This window comes from Heloderma suspectum, chromosome 2 (assembly GCF_057233095.1).
Source record: "Heloderma suspectum isolate Gila_16-S chromosome 2, 16-S_ref, whole genome shotgun sequence".
Classification (NCBI taxonomy): domain Eukaryota; kingdom Metazoa; phylum Chordata; class Lepidosauria; order Squamata; family Helodermatidae; genus Heloderma; species Heloderma suspectum.
The window spans coordinates 394363178-394384401 of record NC_139459.1 but is presented as its reverse complement, the minus strand read 5'-3'; the positions used below and the strand labels follow the sequence as shown (position 1 = coordinate 394384401).

The following is a 21224-nucleotide window of genomic DNA, read 5'->3' as shown; positions in this document are numbered from 1 at the left end:
GAGAAAACAATGAGCTGCATTACTTCTGATCAGAAAATACCCAGGCCTCCTAGATGGCAATAGGAGGAAAGGATAGGTTCTTCTATCAAAATCTTGCAAATGGCGTGTAATAAGAACTACTGGTCTCGTCCAGTGTCTACATGTCACAAAACTCGGGTCGAAATGCAAGATAAGAGATCAGTCACAGAGGTGATACCAGTCAAGTTTCTTTCAGCCAGGTCTCAGCACACGACAAAGAAGTCTTAGCTGGGAGGCCATGCGTCCTCCTCCACCTCTGGCAGTCTCATCTCTGTATACACCACGGATAGAATCCAACACAAGTCCTACTTAGAGTAGACCCATTGAAATGAACAGAATTTCACTTAGTCATGACTAACTTAAGTCACGACTAACGGTTAACGGGGACTGGCCAACGAGATCACATTACGCCGGTACATTTCCAGCTGCACTGGCTGGCAGTCCATGTCTGGGCCTGATACAAAGTGCTCATATCAACATTCAAAGCCCTTAAAGGCTTGGGGCCAGGTTATCTGAAGGACCGCCTCATCCCATATGTGCCTGCCCAGACCCTAAGATCATCCTCAGGAACCCTTCTCGGGGAGCCCCTGCCAAAGGAAGTGAGGTGGGTGGCTACCAGGAAGAGGGCCTTTTCTGCTGTGGCGCCCCGGAATGAGCTCCCTCGAGAGGTTCGCCTGGCACCTACATTGTACTCCTTTTGGCACCAGGTGAAGACCTTTCTATTCTCCCAGCATTTTAGCACTCTAGTCTTTTAGCTCTGGTGTTTTAAATCTGTATTTTAAATCTCTGCATTGCTGCTAGGTTTTATTCTGGCTGTACTTTTGTACTGTAGCTTTAAGCTTTCATATTTTATATTGTTTCATATTGTTCTATGTTGTACTTGTGCATTTAATTTTTGTGAACCTTCCAAAGAGCTTTGGCTATTGGGAGGTATAGAAATGAAATCAATAAATATATTCCCATTCATGTCAATGGGTCTACTCAAAGTAGAACTTATGTTGGATTCTAGCCCAGATGTCCCCAACCTGGTGCCTTCCAGATGAGTTGAACTATAACAGAACCCAGGATTCCTGACTGTTGGCCATGCTGGCTGGGGCTAATGGGAATTGTAGTCCAAAACATCTGGAAGGCACCAGGCTGGGGAAGGCTGGAATACACTGATGGGATCTGAAGTGGCCATGATAAAGCAGGAAAGAGATCTTGGGGGCCACTGGGGATAGTTCAGTGTAAAAGCCAGGGTGGTGCAGTGGCAAGAGTGTTGGACTGGGGGCTGGGAGATCCAGGTTCTAGTCCCCACTTGGCCACGGAAGCTCACTGGGTGACTTTGGGCCAGTCACAGACTCTCAGCCCACCCTACCTCACAAGGTTGTTTTTGTGAGGATAAAATGGAGAGGAGGATTATGAATGCTGCCTTGGGTTCCTTGCAAGAGAAAAAAAGGCAGGATATAAATGCAATAAATAAATAAACAATTATAATAAAAGGTGACCCAGTGAATTGCATGCTGGGGAATTCCACATATACGAATGCCACTGGTTCACAGCCTCCAGGTTCAGTTGCAGCAACTGCATACCACTCACTCAGTGGTAACAACAGCAGAGGGTTCCTGTCTTTATTCCCTGCTTCCCAGGAGAGCTAATGAACCTCTTTGTGGGAAACTTTAGTCTGTTTCAGCAGGCTGTACTGAGGAAGATGAGAGGGACAAGCAGGGCCATTTTACCAGCCCTGCTGAAAGAATTAGTATTTCCCTCTCTTCCCTCCCCACACCTTCTTTGTAAGTCAGATCTTTTCTGATGGTAAGCCCACAGACAGGAACATTCTTTTTTTAAATGATTATATGTAAGGTGGCCTGGGACGGGGATGTCTATCATGTCTACATCTGGCTCTTTTTGCACCCAATGGATCCCCACTGCCTGCACGGCTCAGCTTGCATTCGCGAGCCGAGCTGTAGGCCTTTCCTGAAATCTGGGAACTTTTCTGTTTTTTCCCCTTAAATAGGCATTTGCGCAAATTGTGGCCACAATTTGCTTAATTTGCACAAATTACAGCTGCAATTTGCACAAATTTCACAAATTGCAGTTGCACAATTTGTACAAAGCTCTATTTAAGTGTGTGGGGGGTGAATATCCATGAGCTGGCCCAACTCGCAAATTGAGTTAAGCCACCTCTTAACTCAGGTGGCATAAGCGAGCCAAAGACCGGGGTGGGGGGCAGAGCTGATGAAAGCCCAGCGAACTTCACTTCCCGGACGGCTTCCCCTGACATCCCTACCCTGGGAGTCTTTTTGGCTGAGAAGCGGCATAAAAATACTCAGAATAAATAAATAAGGGTCAGCCTGTGGAGGCCTCTGGATGGAGCAGATCAGGCAGCAGTCGGGTACAGCCAGAAATAACAGATAGTCAGGGACTATGTATCTGCTCAAAGGTTAAGTGGAAGGGTTAGGAATCAAGAAACAGGTCAGAAACACATCCCAGGGAAGAAGAGAGAACTTGTTTCCACAAGGGCTGGGTGCTGACTGAGCCCTTACATAGTTCCTGAGCCTACCTACTCCTCCCCTATCGCTTGTTGAAGAATTCAGATCTTTAAAGGGACAGCCCTTTGGCGAAAGACAGCCAACAGTCATAGCCTGGGGGTCCTCCTGGAGCCATCTTTCTCACTTGAGGCTCAAGCAGCTTCAGTGGCATGGAGTGCCTTCTACTTGCTTTGGTTGGTGGCCCAGCTATATCCCTATCCGGACACTGATAACTTCAGTCGTCTATGCCCTGGTAACCTCCAAGTTAGATTACTGCAACGTGCTCTATGCGGGGCTGCCTCTGAAGATGGTTCGGAAGCTGCAGCTTGAGCAAAATGCTGCTCAAGCTGCAACCCATACACTATGCTCAGCGTCTAAGGGCCTCCTCCAGAAGCCTCCTCTGGGGGAGCCTTGGAGGATGGCAACAAGGGAGAGGGCCTTCTCGTTGGTGGCCCCCCAATTATGCAATGATCTCCCTGAGGCCTGCCTGGAGCCAACATTGTCTTCTTTTCATCGCCAGATTAAAACTGCCCTTTTCTCTCAGGCACTTGGCGGCATATAGTGAGTTCTTAGGTCCTGGATTGTTTTTGGTTGATTATTTAAACAGTGTTTTAGATATACGTTGTCTACGAGTGTGCTATCTGTTTATAAGTGATGAGCCCGGAGCTGGGAAACCGTGCTCCCCTCCCCCTCATAGCCGGCACAGAGAGAACCGTGCCAGCTGCCCCTCCATGCTTCTCCGTGCTTGTAACACGGAGCATGGAGTGGGCGAAAACGGGGCATTCCTGGGGGCAGGGAGGGGAGGAGACTGCAGAGGCTGTTTTAGACAGCTTCCTATGCTGCCTCCAGCCCTGTTCCCGCCCCCTCCCCGAAGCCATGCTTAGACGCCCGAAATTGGGCAACTAAGCCGACCTGCAGGGAAGCTGGAGCACAGGGGGAATCCTCTCCTCCATGCTTCAGTTGCCCTGCGTTGGATAGGCGGTTGCCTCAGACTTCAGAGGAGGTCGGAGGCGACCAACTATCTCGATAGGATTATGCCCTTATTTAATTATTACATTTCTATACTGCTGAATAGCCAAAGCAATCTGAGCAGTCCACAGTTAAATAAATAACTGAGAATCCCAGTGGTCGAAAGAAGGACAGAGAGAACGCACACAATCACCCGCCAGCAGGGTCTTGTGCAACCCCCCGATCAGCCATCCAATTTCCTATGTAAGACAAAGGAACACAGGGATGGTCAGGGCATGCGGCTTGACCACCAGCATCCACAGCGGAATTCCTCACAGCAGAGCTAGGAAGCCTGGTCAGTGGTGTAGCGTGATGCGAACAGGAGTTCACCAATATCCCAGAGGGCCACAGCTTCCCACCGTCGCGATACCGTGTTGAACGGCCATTCTCACTTTCAGCAATATCAAATAAGGGCAAAAGGGATCTCTTACCCAGAGAGGCCACATTCCTGTAATTCTCCAGCATGACGTCCAGGTACAGTCCCTTTTGGCCTGGATCCAGCAGAGCCCACTCCTCCTTGGTGAAATGCATAGCCACCTCCGCGAAAGTCACGGGACTCTGAAAGAGGAAGAAAAAAATATCCTCTCCACACAGGTAATTCCACCCACAGCATACATCACATTTGCTCATAATCAGAAATGAGAACTGTGGGCAAAGTAGCTAGATCTTTTTCAGCAGGAGCCAAAGTTTCATGTGGGATTGTTGTTTGTGTCATTGGAAAACAACAACTATCATTTGTCTGGTCAAATATTGACAGATATTTAAAGGATTCGTTAATTACAGCCATCACGAAGAAGAGACAATATTATGCTCATCACAAAAACATCCGTCTTCTAGGTGACTCAAGAGTTTGCTCCCTCACGAACCTAACAACATAAGAACAGCTATGTAGACCCAGGGTCCATCTAGTCCAGCATTCTGTTCACACAGTGGCCAACCAGCTGTCGGCCTAGAACGCTCAAGCAGGGCATGAGCGCAACAGCACCCTCCCACCCATGTTCCCCAGAAACTGGTGTACACAGGCTCACTGCCTCTGGTACCAGAGGTAGCCCATAGCCATCAAGCCTAGTAGCCACTGATAGCCTTCTCCTGCAGGAATCTGTCCAACCCCCTTTTAAAGCCATCCAAATGGGCGGCTACCACTACATCCTGTGGTAGCGAGTTCCATAGTTTAACAATCTTATTTGGTGGGTCCAAACATTAGATTGCCATGCCAATATTGAGTTCTGACGAGAATGTCAGTGGTGCTCCCAGCCTTCTGGGTGGGTATGCTTTGATACCATGCAGCCACAGGAAAGGTGCAAGATCCTTCAAGTGGGCTAGTAAAGAAATGGAGGCATCTATGCTGTCCCTTCCACAGCATCCTTATGATTTCGCCCCTCCTCTTACCTTGGCCAGCTGCGGAGTAGCGGTTTCTACTCCGCCCCAAGGAGGAGATGATCCAGAACATGACGCTAATGCCATTCCGCTGCCTGTAAGGGAGACAAAGCAGACTGCAAGACTTTCATCCTTCATACGCACATCTAACACGTGAAAACACAGATGCAAATTCTCAGTGAACACATCTATCGCGTGAAAAAAAAGCAGGGACGCAAATGGCATCCGCAGTCAATACCCCTCAGCCAGCGATATGTCAATGGCAGCCGTATCACTGGCACTTCAGAGCCGGCCGGCGGCTCCGCGGAATTGCTGTGGAGTGGAGCTGGCCGAAGAGGATTCCGGGGGGGGGGGGGGGGATGGATCGCCTCCCCGCAAGGGTGGATTCCTGGCTGGACCAGCAGGTAGGGAATCTGCCCATCCCTAGCTGGCTGAGATCTAGAAATCCTCAAGTGAGGTCGACCCCATGAATTCCACCCCACACACTCTGTCATCATGCCCAGATGGGCTTTCCGGTCTCTGCCCATCACTCTTCTCCCTCCCCCACCTTGAACAGTCTGTTCCAAATTTGCTTCTCCAAAGCCTTTCTGGGCCCACCACAGATTGGCATCTTATGTATTTTCTACCTCAAACTGTGGAAATGCATCACAAATTAAAAGGTTGGTCTCTCCCCGCCCCCAACCCAATCTTGGGTTCATCAACCTAGAAGGTACAGATGGTACAGTGGTGCAGCGAGGGCTGACTTTGGGGCCTGAAGGCCAGGGCCCCTCATCCCAGGAGGCCCCCAAACAAACACCCAGAGAGGGGAAGGTGATACAGGCAGCAGCAAACAGGCCTAGTGTCAATTCCTGGTCCAGCACTGGCTTGCCACAGCATCCTTTCTTATTTTTAAATATGTTTTACAGTTGGGGCAGCCAACTGGGAATGTGCATGGGGTAGGGATGTTGGAGAAATCCATTTGGGGGGTGGAGTTTGACTGGTTTTCCTAGGTTTGGCTCCCCCAGACTTCGTCTTGGTTCCTGCTGTGGCACCCAACGCGATATGTGGTGAGTTGGTCTAATTCAGATCTTCTGGGAATTTTGCGCACTTTGGGGGCGGAAAGGTTCTACAATTTGTGCAAATCATACCCGAATTTGCACAAACCACGGCCGAAGTTGCATGATTTGTGCAAACTGCTCAGACATTTGTGCCAATCGCAGCACCTTTCCCCCCAAATGCGAAAAAGTTCCTGGAGTTCAGGAAACAGCCTACAGCTTGGCTTGCAGATGCAAAGCAAGTTAAACATGCCACAGAACTCCGTCAAGCCAAAAAAGAACCGTATTTCCCAGCAACGGACTTCCCTAGGGTGGTTACAGATGCTCATTTTATTATTATTCCTTGGAAAATATATTTTCTACAATGAAATGGTACACACTCCCAAGTACTTCAGGGCAGGAAAAGCAAAGTCCACTTTACTCCTGCATTCCTGATGGGGCTATGTTTTAAGTGTGCTGCTGTGGTCAGAGAGCCACCGTGGAGTAGTGGTTAGAGTGTTGGGCTGGGACCTGGGAGACCTGGGTTCTAGTTTCCATTCAGCCATGAAGCTCACTGGATGTCTTTGGGCCAGCCACAGTTTCCTTTTGCTGACTTTTGTATACTGTTTTTAAGCTGTGTAGTTTTATTGTTGGATTTTTTTTAGTTACCTTGTTTTTAGTTCAAAGTTGTTTTCGGTTATATGTTGTTTGTGCATATTGCCCATGTGCTTTTATGTAAATGGCTTTTAAACTTTCTATATTGTACTTTAACGCTGTAACTTTTGTAAACCGCCCAGACAGCTTCGGCTGTGGGGCGGTACAGAAATGTAATAAATTAAATCCATAAATTATAGGACCACCGTAGTGAGTCTATGTTGAGGGTGAGTTGGGTACGTTGTATTCCAACAAGAGTGCCAATAGGGACCAGAAAAAAACATCTGTAAGGCTGGAAAATAAAGTAAAAAAAGGCACAGCTGCACCAGTTAAATTCCTAACAGGTTTTTCCTTTGATAAAGACCAAGTGTCGAAATGCGTTGGGAATGTAATTACAATTAGGGATGGGGGAGAATTTCTCCCCGAAACTTCGGGGAGCCGAGCGCCAACGCATTCGGTCCTCTGAAGGTTGTTCGGGGAGAACTTCTCCGCCCCCCCGGCCCCCCCCCCGGGATGGGACTTAACTTTCACGAACGTCCCTCCCGGCGGCGGGTCCCAGCGGCGGTTTGTCGGGTCTTCGTCAGGGGCGGCAGCTGGTCTTTTGACCGGCTGCCGCCGCCGCCATTACAAGCAAAGTAAAAAAAAAAACCACGCCCCTGTGATAGGTTACGTTAATCGTTACGTAGCCTATCACGGCTAGATTTGCAAAGTCAGCCGTGATAGGCTACGTCAATCGTCACATAGCCTATCATGGGTGACTTTAAAAAAAAAATGGGGACCGCCATTTGCGTACGCGCTTCCCCCCCCCCCCAAGTCACCCGTGATAGGCTACATGACGATTAACGTAGCCTATCACGGCTGACTTTGCAGATCTAGCCGTGATAGGCTACGTTAATCGTTACGTAGCCTATCACAGGGGTGTTTTTTTCCCTTTTTTTTTCTTTTGAAGTTCGCGGCCGGGGAGACAGGGCGCTTCTCCCCGGCCTGAATTTCGGCCGGGAGAGGAGGGAAGCCTCCCCCCCCCCCGGCCTGAACTTTGAGGGGAGCAGCGAAGTGCCTCCCCCCCACCGCGAAGCAAGCTGAGAGACCAGGTAAGTGACTTTCGTGCACCCCTAATTACAATGCGAAATCGCACACACGCTCAAGTTATTTATTTTTTATCCGGGTTAGCAAACAGGTTTTTGTTTAGTTCTTTGCTCTAACATGTAAGGAATGTAACAGCGCTTGTAGAACATGGAACGCCAGTGAGCAGGAAGGAAGAAGGGAAATGTTAGTTGTGCGCCTCACAACGTGACTGTCCAAAAGTGCAGGGGAGGGGGAGGAGGCTGTAAGACCAGAGTCTACAACTACCTGGCTGTACCACTGAGAAGGTAAAGCCCAACCTTACGTAAGTTAATCAGTTTCATTAGACCAGAGATGTAGAACCTCATTCATCCCGAGGGCTGAATTCCATTTTGGAGAAGCTCTGGTGGGGGAGGTGGGAGGTGTGCAACTGCTCTGGCTACCTACCAAGCCATGTACAAGGTCTTGCTGTTAGCATCTAAAGCCCTGAACAGTTTGGACATCGCCTTTCATTTATTTGTGTATTGCATTTATATCCTGCCTTTTTTCCTCTTGCAAGGAACTCAAGGTGGCATTCCTAATCCTCCTCCTCTCCATTTTATCCTCACAAAAACAACCCTGTGAGGTAGGCTGGGCCAAGAGTCTGTGACTGACCCAAAGTCACCCAGTGAGCTTCCATGGCTGAGTGGGGACCAGAACCCGGATCTTCCGGCTCCCAGTCCAGCACTCTCGCCACTACACCACACTGGCCTTCCCCAATACAGACTTGTGCGAGCATTAACATCAGGGGAGGAAATCTTGTTAGCGGTACCATGACCTGCAGACTGCCATCTTGCAGCAACCAGGAAGCGGGTCTTCTCTATGGTGGCACCAATTTATGGAATGACCTCCTCACTGGTATGTGGGAGGCACCAACTATAACATGTTTTAGGTCCCAGTTAAAAACCCACTTCCTTACAGAGGCCTTCCCTGAGTGAGTGTGCTGTCCAGTCAGCTTATTTGTAATTATGTGTGCTAGTGGTTTTAATGCTTCTATTCATGCCTTATATAAATGTTGTAGTATTATGCCTTTTAATTGTATTTTAAGGCCTATATATCGTGTTTTAATATTTTTAATTTTCTTGTAAACTGCTTAGAGATGTGTTTTGAATATGGACAGTGGTATATAAATCTAGCAAATCATCATCATCCCAGTGATAGGTGGGACTGAAGTCAAAAAAATTGCCTCCTCCCATATGTGCCTGCCCAGACCCGAAGATCAGTCTCAGGAGTCCTTCTCCGGGAGCCCCCGCCAAAGGAAGTGAGGCGGGTGGCTACCAGGAGGGCCTTTTCTGCTGTGGCACCTCGGCTGTGGCATGAGCTCCCTCGAGAGGTTCACCTGGCGCTTATGTTGTATTCCTTCCAGCGCCAGGTGAAGACCCTTTTATTCTCCCAGTATTTTAGCATTTTAGCTTCCTAATCTTTTAGCTCTGGTGTTTTAACTCTGTATTTTAAATCTCTGCAGTGATGCTAGGTTTTATTCTGGCTGTACTGTTCTATTGTGGTTTTAAGCTTTCTATATATATATATATATATATATATGTGTGTGTGTGTGTGTGTATATATATATGTATGTATGTGTGTGTGTGTGTGTGTGTGTATATATATATATATATATATATATATAGCTTAAAACCACAATAGAACAGTACAGCCAGAATAAAACCTAGCAGCACTAGCAGCACTATATATATATGTCCCCTTCATGGATCACTGCCTTGTTGTGGTGAAGGGGCTTGCATAACTCAGTGAAGCCATAAGCTATGCCGTGCAGGGCCACCAAAGACGGACAGGTCACGGAGGAGAGTTCTGACAAAATGTGGTCCACTGGAGAAGGAAATGGCAACCCACTCCAGTATTCTTGCCAAGAAAACCCCATGGAACGTATCACAAGGCTAAAAGAGATGACGCCAGAAGATGAGCCCCTCAGGTTGGAAGGTGTCCAATATACTACTGGGGAAGAGCAGAGGGAATTTCCAAGTAGCGCCAGAAAGAGTGAAGCGGCTGGACCAAAGCCGAAAGGACACTCAGCTGTGGATGTGTCTGGTGGTGAAAAGAAAATCCGATGCTGTAAAGAACAATATTGTTCAGGAACCTGGAATGTCAGATCAATGAATCAAGGTAAGCTGGAGGTGGTCAAACATGAGATGGCAAGATTGAACATCGACATCTTGGGAATCAGCGAACTAAAATGGACAGGCATGGGCGAATTTAATTCAGGTGACCACCATATCTACTACTGTGGGCAAGAATCCCTTAGAAGAAATGGAGTAGCACTCATGGTCAACAAAAGGGTAGGAAAAGCAGTACTGGGGTACAATCTTAAAAATGACAGAATGATCTCAGTACGAATCCAAGGCAAACCATTCAACATCACAGTAATTCAAGTCTATGCCCCAACCACTGAGGCCAAAGAAGCTGAGGTTGATCGGTTCTATGAAGACCTACAACACCTTCTAGAACTATCACCAAAAAAAGATGTCCTCTTCATCATAGGGGATTGGAATGCTAAAGTAGGAAGTCAAGAAATCACCGGGATAACAGGCAGGCATGGCCTTGGTGTACAAAATGAAGCAGGACAAAAGCTAATAGAGTTTTGCCAAGAGAACACGCTGATCATAGCAAACACTCTTTTCCAACAGCACAAGAGGCGACTCTACACATGGACATCACCAGATGGTCAATATCGAAATCAGATTGATTATGTCCTTTGCAGTCAAAGATGGAGAAGCTCTATACAGTCAGTAAAAACAAGACCTGGAGCTGACTGTGGCTCAGATCATGAGCTTCTTGTTGCAACATTTCGGCTTAAATTGAAGAACGTAGGGAAAACCACTAAACCATTCAGGTCTGACCTAAATCATATCCCTGATGAATATACAGTGGAGGTGAGGAATAGATTTCAGGGATTAGACCTGATAGACAGAGTGCCTGAGGAACTATGGACGGAGGTCCGTAACGTTGTTCAGGAGGCAGCAACGAAATCCATCCCAAAGAAAAAGAAGTGCAAGAAAGCCAAGTGGCTGTCTGATGAGGCTTTACAAGTAGCTGAGGAAAGAAGGGAAGCGAAAAGCAAGGGAGAAAGGGGAAGATATACCCAACTGAATGCAGAGTTCCAGAGAATAGCAAGGAGAGACAAGAAGGCCTTCTTAAATGAACAATGCAAAGAAATGGAGGAAAACAACAGAATGGGAAAGAGTAGAGATCTCTTCAAGAAAACTGGAGATCTCAAGGGAACGTTTTGAGCAAAGACGGGCATGATAAAGGACAAAGAAGGCAGGGACCTAACATAAGCAGATGAGATTCAGAAGAGGTGGAAAGAATACACAGAAGAACTATACAGGAAAGATCTGAATATCCCTGATAGCCATGATAGTGCGGTCACTGAACTTGAGCCGGACATCCTTGAGAGTGAAGTCAAGTGGGCCTTAGGAAGCATTAGTAACAACAAAGCTAGTGGAGATGACAGTATTCCAGCCGAGCTATTTAAAATCCTAAAACATGATGCTGTTAAAGTGCTGCATTCAATATGCCAACAAATCTGGAACACTCAACAATGGCCACAAGACTGGAAAAGGTCAGTTTACATTCCAGTTCCAAAGAAAGGCAATGCCAAAGGGTGTTCAATTGTTGTTGTTGTTCAGTCGTGTCCGACTCTTCGTGACCCCATGGACCATAGCACGCCAGGCCTTCCTGTCCTGCGCTCTCTCCCGGAGCGTGCTCAAGTTCATATTCATTGCATCCGTGATGCTATCTAGCCATCTCATCCTCTGCCGTCCCCTTCTCCTTTTGCCTTCAGTCTTTCCCAGCATCAGGGTCTTTTCCAGGGAGTTTTCTCTTCGCATTAGGTGGCCAAAATATTGGAGCTTCAGCTTCATTATCTGTCCTTCCAATGAGCACTCAGGGTTGATTTCCTTTAGGATGGACTGATTTGACCTCCTTGCAGTCCAGGGGACTCGTAAGAGTCTTCTCCAGCACCACAGTTCGAAAGCATCAATTCTTCGGCGCTCAGCCTTCCTTATAGTCCAGCTCTCACAGCCATACATTACTACTGGGAAAACCATAGCTTTGATTAGACGGACCTTTGTCGGCAAGGTGATGTCTCTGCTTCTTACTATGCTGTCTAGGTTGGCCATAGCTTTCCTCCCAAGGAGCAAGCGTCTTTTAATTTCATGGCTACAGTCACCGTCTGCGGTGATCTTGGAGCCCAAGAAAGTAAAATCTGTCACTGCTTCCATTTCTTCATTAGCATTAACATTGCTAATGTTAGTTAATTAACATTAGCACTCCAATCCCCTATGATGAAGAGGACATCTTTTTTTGGTGTTAGTTCTAGAAGGTGTTGTAGGTCTTCATAGAACCGATCAACCTCAGCTTCTTCGGCCTCAGTGGTTGGGGCATAGACTTGAATTACTGTGATGTTGAATGGTTTGCCTTGGATTCGTACTGAGATCATTCTGTCATTTTTAAGATTGTACCCCAGTACTGCTTTTCCCACCCTTTTGTTGACTATGAGTGCTACTCCATTTCTTCTAAGGGATTCTTGCCCACAATAGTAGATATGATGGTCACCTGAATTAAATTCGCCCATGCCTGTCCATTTTAGTTCGCTGATTCCCAAGATGTCGATGTTCAATCTTGCCATCTCATGTTTGACCACCTCCAGCTTACCTTGATTCATTGATCTGACATTCCAGGTTCCTAAACAATATTGTTCTTTACAGCATCGGATTTTCTTTTCACCACCAGACACATCCACAGCTGAGTGTCCTTTCGGGTTTGGCCCAGCCGCTTCACTCTTTCTGGCGCTACTTGGAAATACCCTCTGCTCTTCCCCAGTAGCATATTGGACACCTTCCGACCTGTGGGGCTCATCTTCCGGCATCGTATCTTTTAGCCTTGTGATACGTTCCATGGGGTTTTCTTGGCAAGAATACTGGAGTGGGTTGCCATTTCCTTCTCCAGTGGACCACATTTTGTCAGAACTCTCTGCCATGACCTGTCCGTCTTGGGTGGCCCTGCACGGCATAGCTTATGGCTTCACTGAGTTACGCAAGCCCCTTCGCCACAACAAGGCAGTGATCCATGAAGGGTGTTCAAACTACCGCACAATTGCGCTCATATCACATGCCAGCAAGGTGATGCTCAAAATCCTACAAGCTAGGCTTCAGCAGTATGCGAACCGAGAACTACCGGAAGTACAAGCTGGGTTTCGAAGAGGCAGAGGAACTAGAGATCAAATTGCCAACATTTGCTGGATCATGGAGAAAGCAAGAGAATTCCAGAAAAATGTCTATTTCTGCTTCATTGACTATGCTAAAGCCTTTGATTGTGTGGATTACAACGAACTGTGGCAAATTCTTAAAGTGATGGGAGTACCAGACCACCTTACCTGTCTCCTGAGAAACCTGTACCAGGGTCAAGAAGCAACAGTAAGAACCAGACATGGAACAACCGAGTGGTTCAAAATTGAGAAAGGAGTACGACAAGGCTGCATATTGTCACCCTGCTTATTTAACTTATATGCAGAGTACATCATGAGAAATGCCGGGTTGGATGAATCACAGGTTGGAATTAAGATTGCTGGGAGAATTATCAACAATCTCCGATATGCAGACGACACCACCCTAATGGCAGAAAGCGAAGAGGATCTCAAGAGCCTCTTGTTGAGGGTGAAAGAGGAGAGTGCAAAAGCTGGTTTGAAACTCAACATTAAAAAAACGAAGATCATGGCATCTGGCCCCATCACTTCCTGGAATATAGAAGGGGAAGAAATGGAAGCAGTGACAGATTTTACTTTCTTGGGCTCCAAGATCACCGCAGACGGTGACTGTAGCCATGAAATTAAAAGACGCTTGCTCCTTGGGAGGAAAGCTATGGCAAACCTAGACAGCATAGTAAGAGGCAGAGACATCCCCTTGTCGACAAAGGTCCGTCTAATCAAATCTATGGTTTTCCCAGTAGTAACGTATGGCTGTGAGAGTTGGACTATAAGGAAGGCTGAGCGCCGAAGAATCGATGCTTTCAAACTGTGGTGCTGGAGAAGACTCTTACGAGTCCCCTGGACTGCAAGGAGGTCAAATCAGTCCATCCTAAAGGAAATCAACCCTGAGTGCTCATTGGAAGGACAGATACTGAAGCTGAAGCTCAAATATTTTGGCCACTTAATGCGAAGAGAAAACTCCCTGGAAAAGACCCTGATGCTGGGAAAGACTGAAGGCAAAAGGAGAAGGGGACGGCAGAGGGTGAGATGGCTAGATAGCATCACCGATGCAATGAATATGGACTTGAGCACGCTCCGGGAGAGCGCGCAGGACAGGAAGGCCTGGCGTGCTATGGTCCATGGGGTCACGAAGAGTCGGACACGGCTGAACGACCGAACAACAACAAATATATATATATATATATATATATATATATATGTATGTTATGTATGTATGTATATAATGCTGCACTTTGTGTTTTTAATTTTTGTGAACAGCCCAGAGAGCTTTGACTATTGGGTGGCACAGAAATAAATAAATAAATAAAAGGGGGATGGGCCAAAGGCGAAAAGGGTGGGGTAAAAATGTCCAAAATATCAGCATATTTTAGCATAAAGCTCTTACTGCCCTGTAACTATGCCTTAGAAGACAGAATCCAACCTTACAGAATGGGGGTGGTGGGGAACTGCACATAACCCAGGAAGCCACCAAATGATGAGTGGTTGGAGGAAAAGGGGTGGGGCCAGGGGGAACGGGTGGGGCCAGAAGGCAGGACTGGAGTCCCAGGCAAGCCAGATTTCACCGCCAGGCCTGAAATTTTGCACCCCTGCAGGTGACAATATATGTATATGTAGTGTTATTAAGCTATCATGTGAGAACTGAACTTCACAGCTGGCTAGTAGAAAGAATGCTTGGCTACCAAGCCCAGGTGTACTTTGTGAACCCCCATCAATCTCCCTCACCAGATGGAATGATTGCTGATCGGTATTTTGAGATGGCACATCAGCTGAGCCAAGAGGAGCTAAAGGCTTTGCTCCGTGATTGCTGTTCACCATAAAACCCCTGGTCACGTTACTGTGTCGATTCCTCCCTAGAGCACCTTGGAATCAAAGGGAGAGCCTTACCCAGAAATGCCAAGTTCCCGTAATTCTCCAGCATGACATCCCTGTACAGGTGTCTTTGGCTGGGATCCAGCAGAGCCCACTCCTCCTTGGTGAAATGGACAGCCACCTCCTCAAAAGACATGGGATCCTGAAAGAGAAGATTATCTTCTCACAAAGATGCCCAGGGAGGGCCGGGAAATTCACCTCCGGATTTTACACTCCAAAAGTAGTAGTAGTCACAGTGAAAAGGGAGAAACGTGCTGATTTTCTGCAGGAGGCAAATCATATGACAACACCAGAGCAGTTCAAAGTCTTCTGAATCCAGGGGCAGACCAGAAGATATGGGGCAGAAAATCAGAAGATCAGTGATAACAGGGCAGAAAATTTTCCAGGGCTTTTATTTTTAGCAGAAAACTTTCCATTTCCCAAGTTCATTAGTAACAATGACTGGCTGCCAACTGAAAATAAAATATTAGGCAACATTGGAGGTTTCAAAGTGGTTGATACGTGGCTGTCAACATACCATGCACAGTTCTTTGGGCTGCTGAAATTTATCGGTGTGTCAAGAGTTTTCAGTGCCTTTGCTTTTTTCCTTAAATTTGAACAATGTAAGAGAAGTACATCTTGGAAACTCCAATGAAATGTTCTACATAGCATAATTATAGTATTAATTCTCATAAAATGTGCTTTAATTTTTCCTGCATATATTTCAGGTCCAATATTTTGTCTTGTAGTGGGACAAACAAAAAAAATAACAACACTGAGTACTTTTTAATCTTTGCTGTTTACTAAATAAAAGTAAAAATAAGTAGGTCGCTCTCTGGGACATCAGAAGATTTTTGCAACGCAAATTACCCTAGGCAAATTAGCCAGTGCAAATTACCCTACTTTCCATAAGAGAAAAATCCAATTCAAAATTTTCTGGAAAACCCATACACTTAAAAAAATGAACATTCTTTGAGCCCATGCCAAAGAAGAACCCCACAACAAAGACACACCTTTCACCTCCCAGATAATCTGTGCCATACCTGAGCTCGCTGCATAATTTCTGTTTCCATTCCAGTGCAAAGTCGTGACAACCTGGGATGTTCCACCGATATCACTCCACTAGTTGAGAAAGGGTTCCACGTATCTTATATTTCATTTCCTTGTGTGGCATCATGGTTAGCATGGAGGACTTAAACTGGAAAGACTCGGGTCCAATTCCCTGCTCAGCTGTGAAGCTTGCTCGGTGACCTAGGCCAGTCAGTCCCTCCCAGCCTAAGCTACCTCACCAAGCTGTCGTGAAGATAAAATGGAGAGGGAGAGCAATTTATATTCCCCGGAGATCCCTGCTGGAAAAAGAGCATAAGCAATAACAAACAATGGAGTCAGCTGTCTTGGGCGCAAGTCAGATGCTAATTTTAGACAGGCAGTGTGTATAGCAGGTAGAGTGTTGGTTTTCGACCTACATTCAAATCTCCACTCTATATTTCAGCCAGGGGTGGGCAGGTTGTGCCACTCCAAATGTTTTGGCCTACAACTCCCATCAGCCCTAGACAACACTGCCAATGGTAAGGGATCATAAGAACATAAGAAGAGCCCTGCTGGACTGAACCAAGGGTCTCTCTAGTCCAGCATTCTGTTCCAACCAACCAGCTGTGGACCAGGAACCCACAAGCAGGGCATGCATGCAACAGCACCCTCCCACCCATGTTCCCCAGCAACTGGTGTACATAGGCATACTGCCTCAGGAGGTAGCATATAGCCTCCAGGACTAGTAGCCATTGATAGCCCTATCCTCCATGAATTTGTCCAATCCCTTTTTAAAGCCATCCAAATTGGTGGCCATCGCTATATCCTGTGGTAGCAAATTCCGTAGCTTAACTATGTGCCATGTGAAGAAGTCCTTCCTTTTATCTGTCCTGAATCTCCCACAAATCAGCTTCATGGGATCACCTTGGGTTCTAGTATTATGACAGAGGGAGAAAAATGTCTCCTTATCCACATTCTCCACACCATGCATAATTCTGTATACCTCTATCATGTCCCCCCTTACGCTCCTTTTTTCCAGGCTAAACAAACCCAGCTGTTGTAACCTTCCCTCATAGGGGAGATGGTCCAGCCCCTTGACCATTTTAGTTGCCCTTCTCTTTACTTTTTCCTACTCTACAATGTCCCTTTTTAGGTGCAGTGACCAGAACTGTACACAATATTCCAAGCGTGGTCGCACCATAGATTTGTATAAAGGCAGTACAATATTGGCAGTTTTATTCTCAGTTCCCTTCCTAATTATGCCTAACACGGAATTTGCCCTTTTTACAGCGGCCACACACCGGGTTGACATCTTCATTGAGCTGTCCACCACAATCCCAAGATCTCTTTCTTGGTCGGTCGCTGCTAGCTCAGATCCCATCAGCTTATACTTGAAGTTGGGATTTTGTGCCCCAACTGCATCACTTTATGCTTGCTTACATAGAACCGCATTTGCCATAAACACCCTAAATAATTTTGTGTCATCAGCAAAACTGGCCACTTCACTGCTCACTCCTAATTCCAGATCATTTATGAGTAAGTTGAAAAGCTTTGGTCCCAATACAGATCCCTGTGGGACCCCACTATTTACTTGCCTCCATTGGGAGCTGTTGACCAAAATATATGTAGGGCCACAAGTTGCCCACCCCTGCTTTAAGCTCAAAAGAAGATAACCCTATTTCATAATAACAACTTGGAATGCCAACGTCTGAGTTAGCCAAACCAATCAAATTCCCATCTCAGTCGATAGGATTGATGCCATATGCCAAAAACCCTCCACAAAATGACATTCTGTTATCTGTTCTAAGCAACCCCACCCCATATACTGTGAAAATGTGCTGGAATACCATCTTTTGAGAAAGTCAAATCAAGCCAATTTACCTGCCACAAAGGACTAGATGAGACTGATGCAATAAGCCACAAAGTGTTCATAGAATCCACATTCCACTTTCTGTTCCTGGCCAACAGCAGTATTCCAGAAAAATGTCACTGGTGACACAGGACTAAATAGGAAAAATCTAGTAAGCCACAACAATTTTACAGAATCTTCTCTTTCTTCCAGGCAATAAACTGTATTCCAGAAAAGCGGTAAGGTACAGCACCTTCCTGGCTATCTCAGCCAACCAAACTCACCACTGGACCAGATGGGAATGTTCTAGTAAGCCACAAAACTTCCATGGATTCCACATTCCAGTTCACTTCCAGGGCTCCCCCCCCCAATCCCCAGAATATTGTTTATTGCCTGGAATAGGTACCAAAATGTGGCTTCTGTGGATGTTTTGTGGTTTATTGCCTCAATCCTGTCCAGAACAATATGACTTGTGCATGTTGTTGGCTTTGGCTAGCTCAGAAATTAGCATTTTGGGCAGCTTTTGCAGTATATTGTTTATTGCAAATATACAGCTTTTGCAGTATATTGTTTATTGCTCAGAAAAGATACTAGAACATGGATTCTATAGCCTTTCAGCTCTGTTGTTTCAAATCTGTTATTGTATTTTCAATCCCTGCAGTGCTGCTAGGTCTTATTTGGATTTGTGCTGTTAGACTGCAGTTTAATTTTTTTTTTTTACATTTTATATTGTATTTTATTATGTACTTTGAGGTTTTAATGGTCGTGGACCACCCAGAGTGCTTCGGCTATTGGGCGGTATAGAAAATAAATAAATAAATAAATAAATAAAAAGAGACTCCAGCCCCCCACAACCCAGTGCCCTCCAGATGTTTTGGATTACAACGCCCAGCATTCCAGCTGCATGGGGCTGGTAGTAGTTAAGAGTCCAAAATACCTGGAGGGCATCAAGTCAGGGAAGGCTCTTGTAGACCACTTTGATGGCTTTTTAGCTGATAAGGCAGTATATAAATGTTAACAATAAATACCTAAACGTTTCTTTCAATCAACTCAGGCAAGCTCCATGTTAGGCATAATGATAAGAGGAATTGAGGCTAAAACTGTCAATATCATACTGCACCTATACAAACCTATGGTGTGGCCACACTTCAAGTACTGTGTACAGTTCTGGTCACCATACCTAAAAAAAGACATTGCAGGGCTGGAAAAAGTGCAGAACAGGGCAACTAAAATGATCGAGGGGATGGAGCATCTCCCCTAGGAGGGAAAGTTACAAGGTTACAGAAGCTGGGATAGTTTAGCTTGGAAAAAAGGAGGGTACAGGAAGGCATGATAGAGGTGTACAAAAGTATGGATGGTGCGGAGAATGTGGATAGGGAGACATTTTTCTCCCTCAAAATACTAGAACCCCATGGGGTCATCCTATGAAACTGATTGGTGGGAGATTCAGGACAGATAAAAGGAGGAACTCCTTCACATAGTGCATAGTTCAACTATGGAACTTGCTACCACAGGTTGTAGTGATGGCCACCAATTTGGATGGCTTTAAAAGAGTGTTGGACAAATTCCTGGAGGAAAAGGCTATCACTGGCTACTAGGCTTGATGGCTATGTGCCATCTCCAGGACCAGAGGTGGTGAGCCTGTGTACACCAGTTGCTGTCGAACATGGGCGGGAGGGTGCTGTTGCGCTCATGCCCTGCTTGTGGGTTCCTGGTCCACAGCTGGTCGGCCACTGTGCGAACAGAAAGCTGGACTAGATGGACCCTGGTCTGATCCATCAGGGCGCTTCTTATGTTCTTAATGGAATACTCAATCCTCCCATGCAAAAATCCACTCAAGGTTACCCCCCTCCAAGATTCTTCATTTCATTTCAGTAGTATCATTTGGGGTGGGGGGGTGGGGTCATTTTCTTGTCGAAATTGTTCAGCAATTGGGAGATGGAGCATCGGACGAACTTCTGAGTTCGTCGTCGTTAGAAACGTGGTTTGGCAGGAAATCCGTTAATAGAACGTTAACAATGCAGGGGGCTTCGTTTGTAAAATACGGCTCTCGATCTCCGGTGCCTTGAACACATCCCACTGTTTCTGGCATCAGCGGTATTTGCCAAGGTGCCGCTGGTCCAGCTCATCTGGGTCTCCAGCCTGCGTGTTACTGTTATTATTAATTGCATCCAATTAATTATTAATTACATTTAATTCATTATTAATTACTGTCATTATCAGTTACATTTAATTCATTATTAATTACTGTTATTATTAATTGCATTCAAGAGAGCCAGTGTAGTGTAGTGGTGAGAGTGACGGACTGGGAGCCGGGAGATCCGGGTTCTAGTCCCCACTTGGCCATGGAAGCTCACTGGGTGACTCTGGGCCAGTCACAGACTCTCAGCCCAACCTACCTCACAGGGTTGTTGTTGTGAGGATACAACGGTGAGGAGGAGGATAATGTGAGCCGCCTTGAGTTCCTTGCGAGAGGGAGAAAGGCGGGGTATAAATGCAATAAATAAATAAATAAATAAATATAAATTAATTATCAATTATATTCAATTAATTATTAATGACTGTTATTATTAATTACGTTTCTATACTGCCCGGCGGTTCTCTGGGCGGGTCACAATTCCCCCCCCCCCCCCGCCAGTACACGCTACACCATCACACAACACAGCATCGGAGCAAAACACGGCCCACAAAATGTCGACGTGCAGACCGCAAAACGATCCAGGCGGCTGAAGCGGGGGCTGACGGCCCCCGCGAGGCCCGCTGTGCGGAGGGGTCCCGCTTCCCGCCCCGCTGAGCAGCGCCCGGCCCGCCTTTTGGGGCGCCCAGGCTCAGCTCCTCCGCCCCGCTCCCATCCCTGAGGCCCCCAGAGCGCTCCGCAACTCACCGGCTGCCGCGCAGCGGAGCGGCGGCCGCGCGTGGGAAAATCCCAGCCTACTTTCCCACGGGGCGGGGAGGGGCCGGAAGTGAGCGGCCGCCTGCGCTCTTTCTCGCTCCAGGGGCCCTTCTAGGAACGGGCGCTCTCTCGCTTTAACCCTTCGGCTCGCTGCGGGAGGCCTTCCGGCAGAAGGGGGGACCGGGTTGCTGCAGAGGGCGCAGCTCCTGAACAACTCCGTAAGGGACGCTTGCCTCCTTGAGCTGCGCTTCCTTTCCCTTCCTCATAATGTGGATTTTAGGCTGTAGGAGCGGGGTGACTGACACTCTGTACACAGGGTTTAGCCACAACAGTGTGCTGGTAAATGACAGCAAGTGAATCACAACGGAGGCATTTACACCATAGAGCCGAGCGATACAAAAGGCGCTGGGAGAAAATAAAAGTTGCAAAATGCAAGTTTGTTTATTTATTTATTTCATTTCTATACCGCCCAATAGCCGAAGCTCTCTGGGCGGTTCACAAAAACTAAAACCAAACAGCACACAATAAAACAATTTAAAATATACAGAACATTAAAACCACAATGTAACAATACAACCACAATAAAACCTAGCAGCAGTGCAGGAGTTTAAAATACAGATTTCAAACAGCAAAGATAAAAATTTAGAAAGCTAAAATGCCTGGGAAAATAAAAAGGTCTTCATCTGGCGCCGAAAGGAGT

At 46.6% G+C, this 21224-nt stretch overlaps 2 protein-coding genes across 5 annotated transcripts in view; one reads left to right on the top strand and one right to left on the bottom strand.

The window, feature by feature from the left end:
- The window catches only part of LOC146356488 (major histocompatibility complex class I-related protein 1-like), a 29601-nt gene extending 20887 nt beyond the window's left edge, over positions 1–8714 (top strand). Inside the window, exon 4 of the mRNA XM_084841252.1 lies at positions 8202–8714. Within this exon, the coding sequence (XP_084697378.1) occupies positions 8202–8266 (65 nt within the window). The 3' untranslated portion in view covers positions 8267–8714. The remainder of the gene's footprint in view (positions 1–8201) is intronic.
- LOC146356487 (uncharacterized) overlaps positions 1–20579 on the bottom strand; it is a 44549-nt gene extending 23970 nt beyond the window's left edge. For 2 of the 4 annotated variants that reach the window (XR_014788655.1, XM_084841122.1), the window contains exons 1-5: positions 20516–20579; positions 15797–16102; positions 14790–14916; positions 4926–5008; positions 3968–4094 (exon numbers count right to left, since the gene is read on the bottom strand). Coding sequence is in view for 3 of the 4 variants with exons in the window: in XM_084841122.1 (XP_084697248.1) it covers positions 3968–4094; positions 4926–5008; positions 14790–14916; positions 15797–15826 (367 nt within the window). In the remaining variant the exon portion in view is untranslated. Of the gene's footprint in view, positions 1–3967; positions 4095–4925; positions 5009–14789; positions 14917–15796; positions 16103–17663; positions 17786–20515 lie in introns of all 4 variants that reach the window. The other 2 variants (XM_084841121.1, XM_084841119.1) reach the window with 2 other exon arrangements.
- Between the last annotated feature and the right edge of the window lie 645 nt (positions 20580–21224).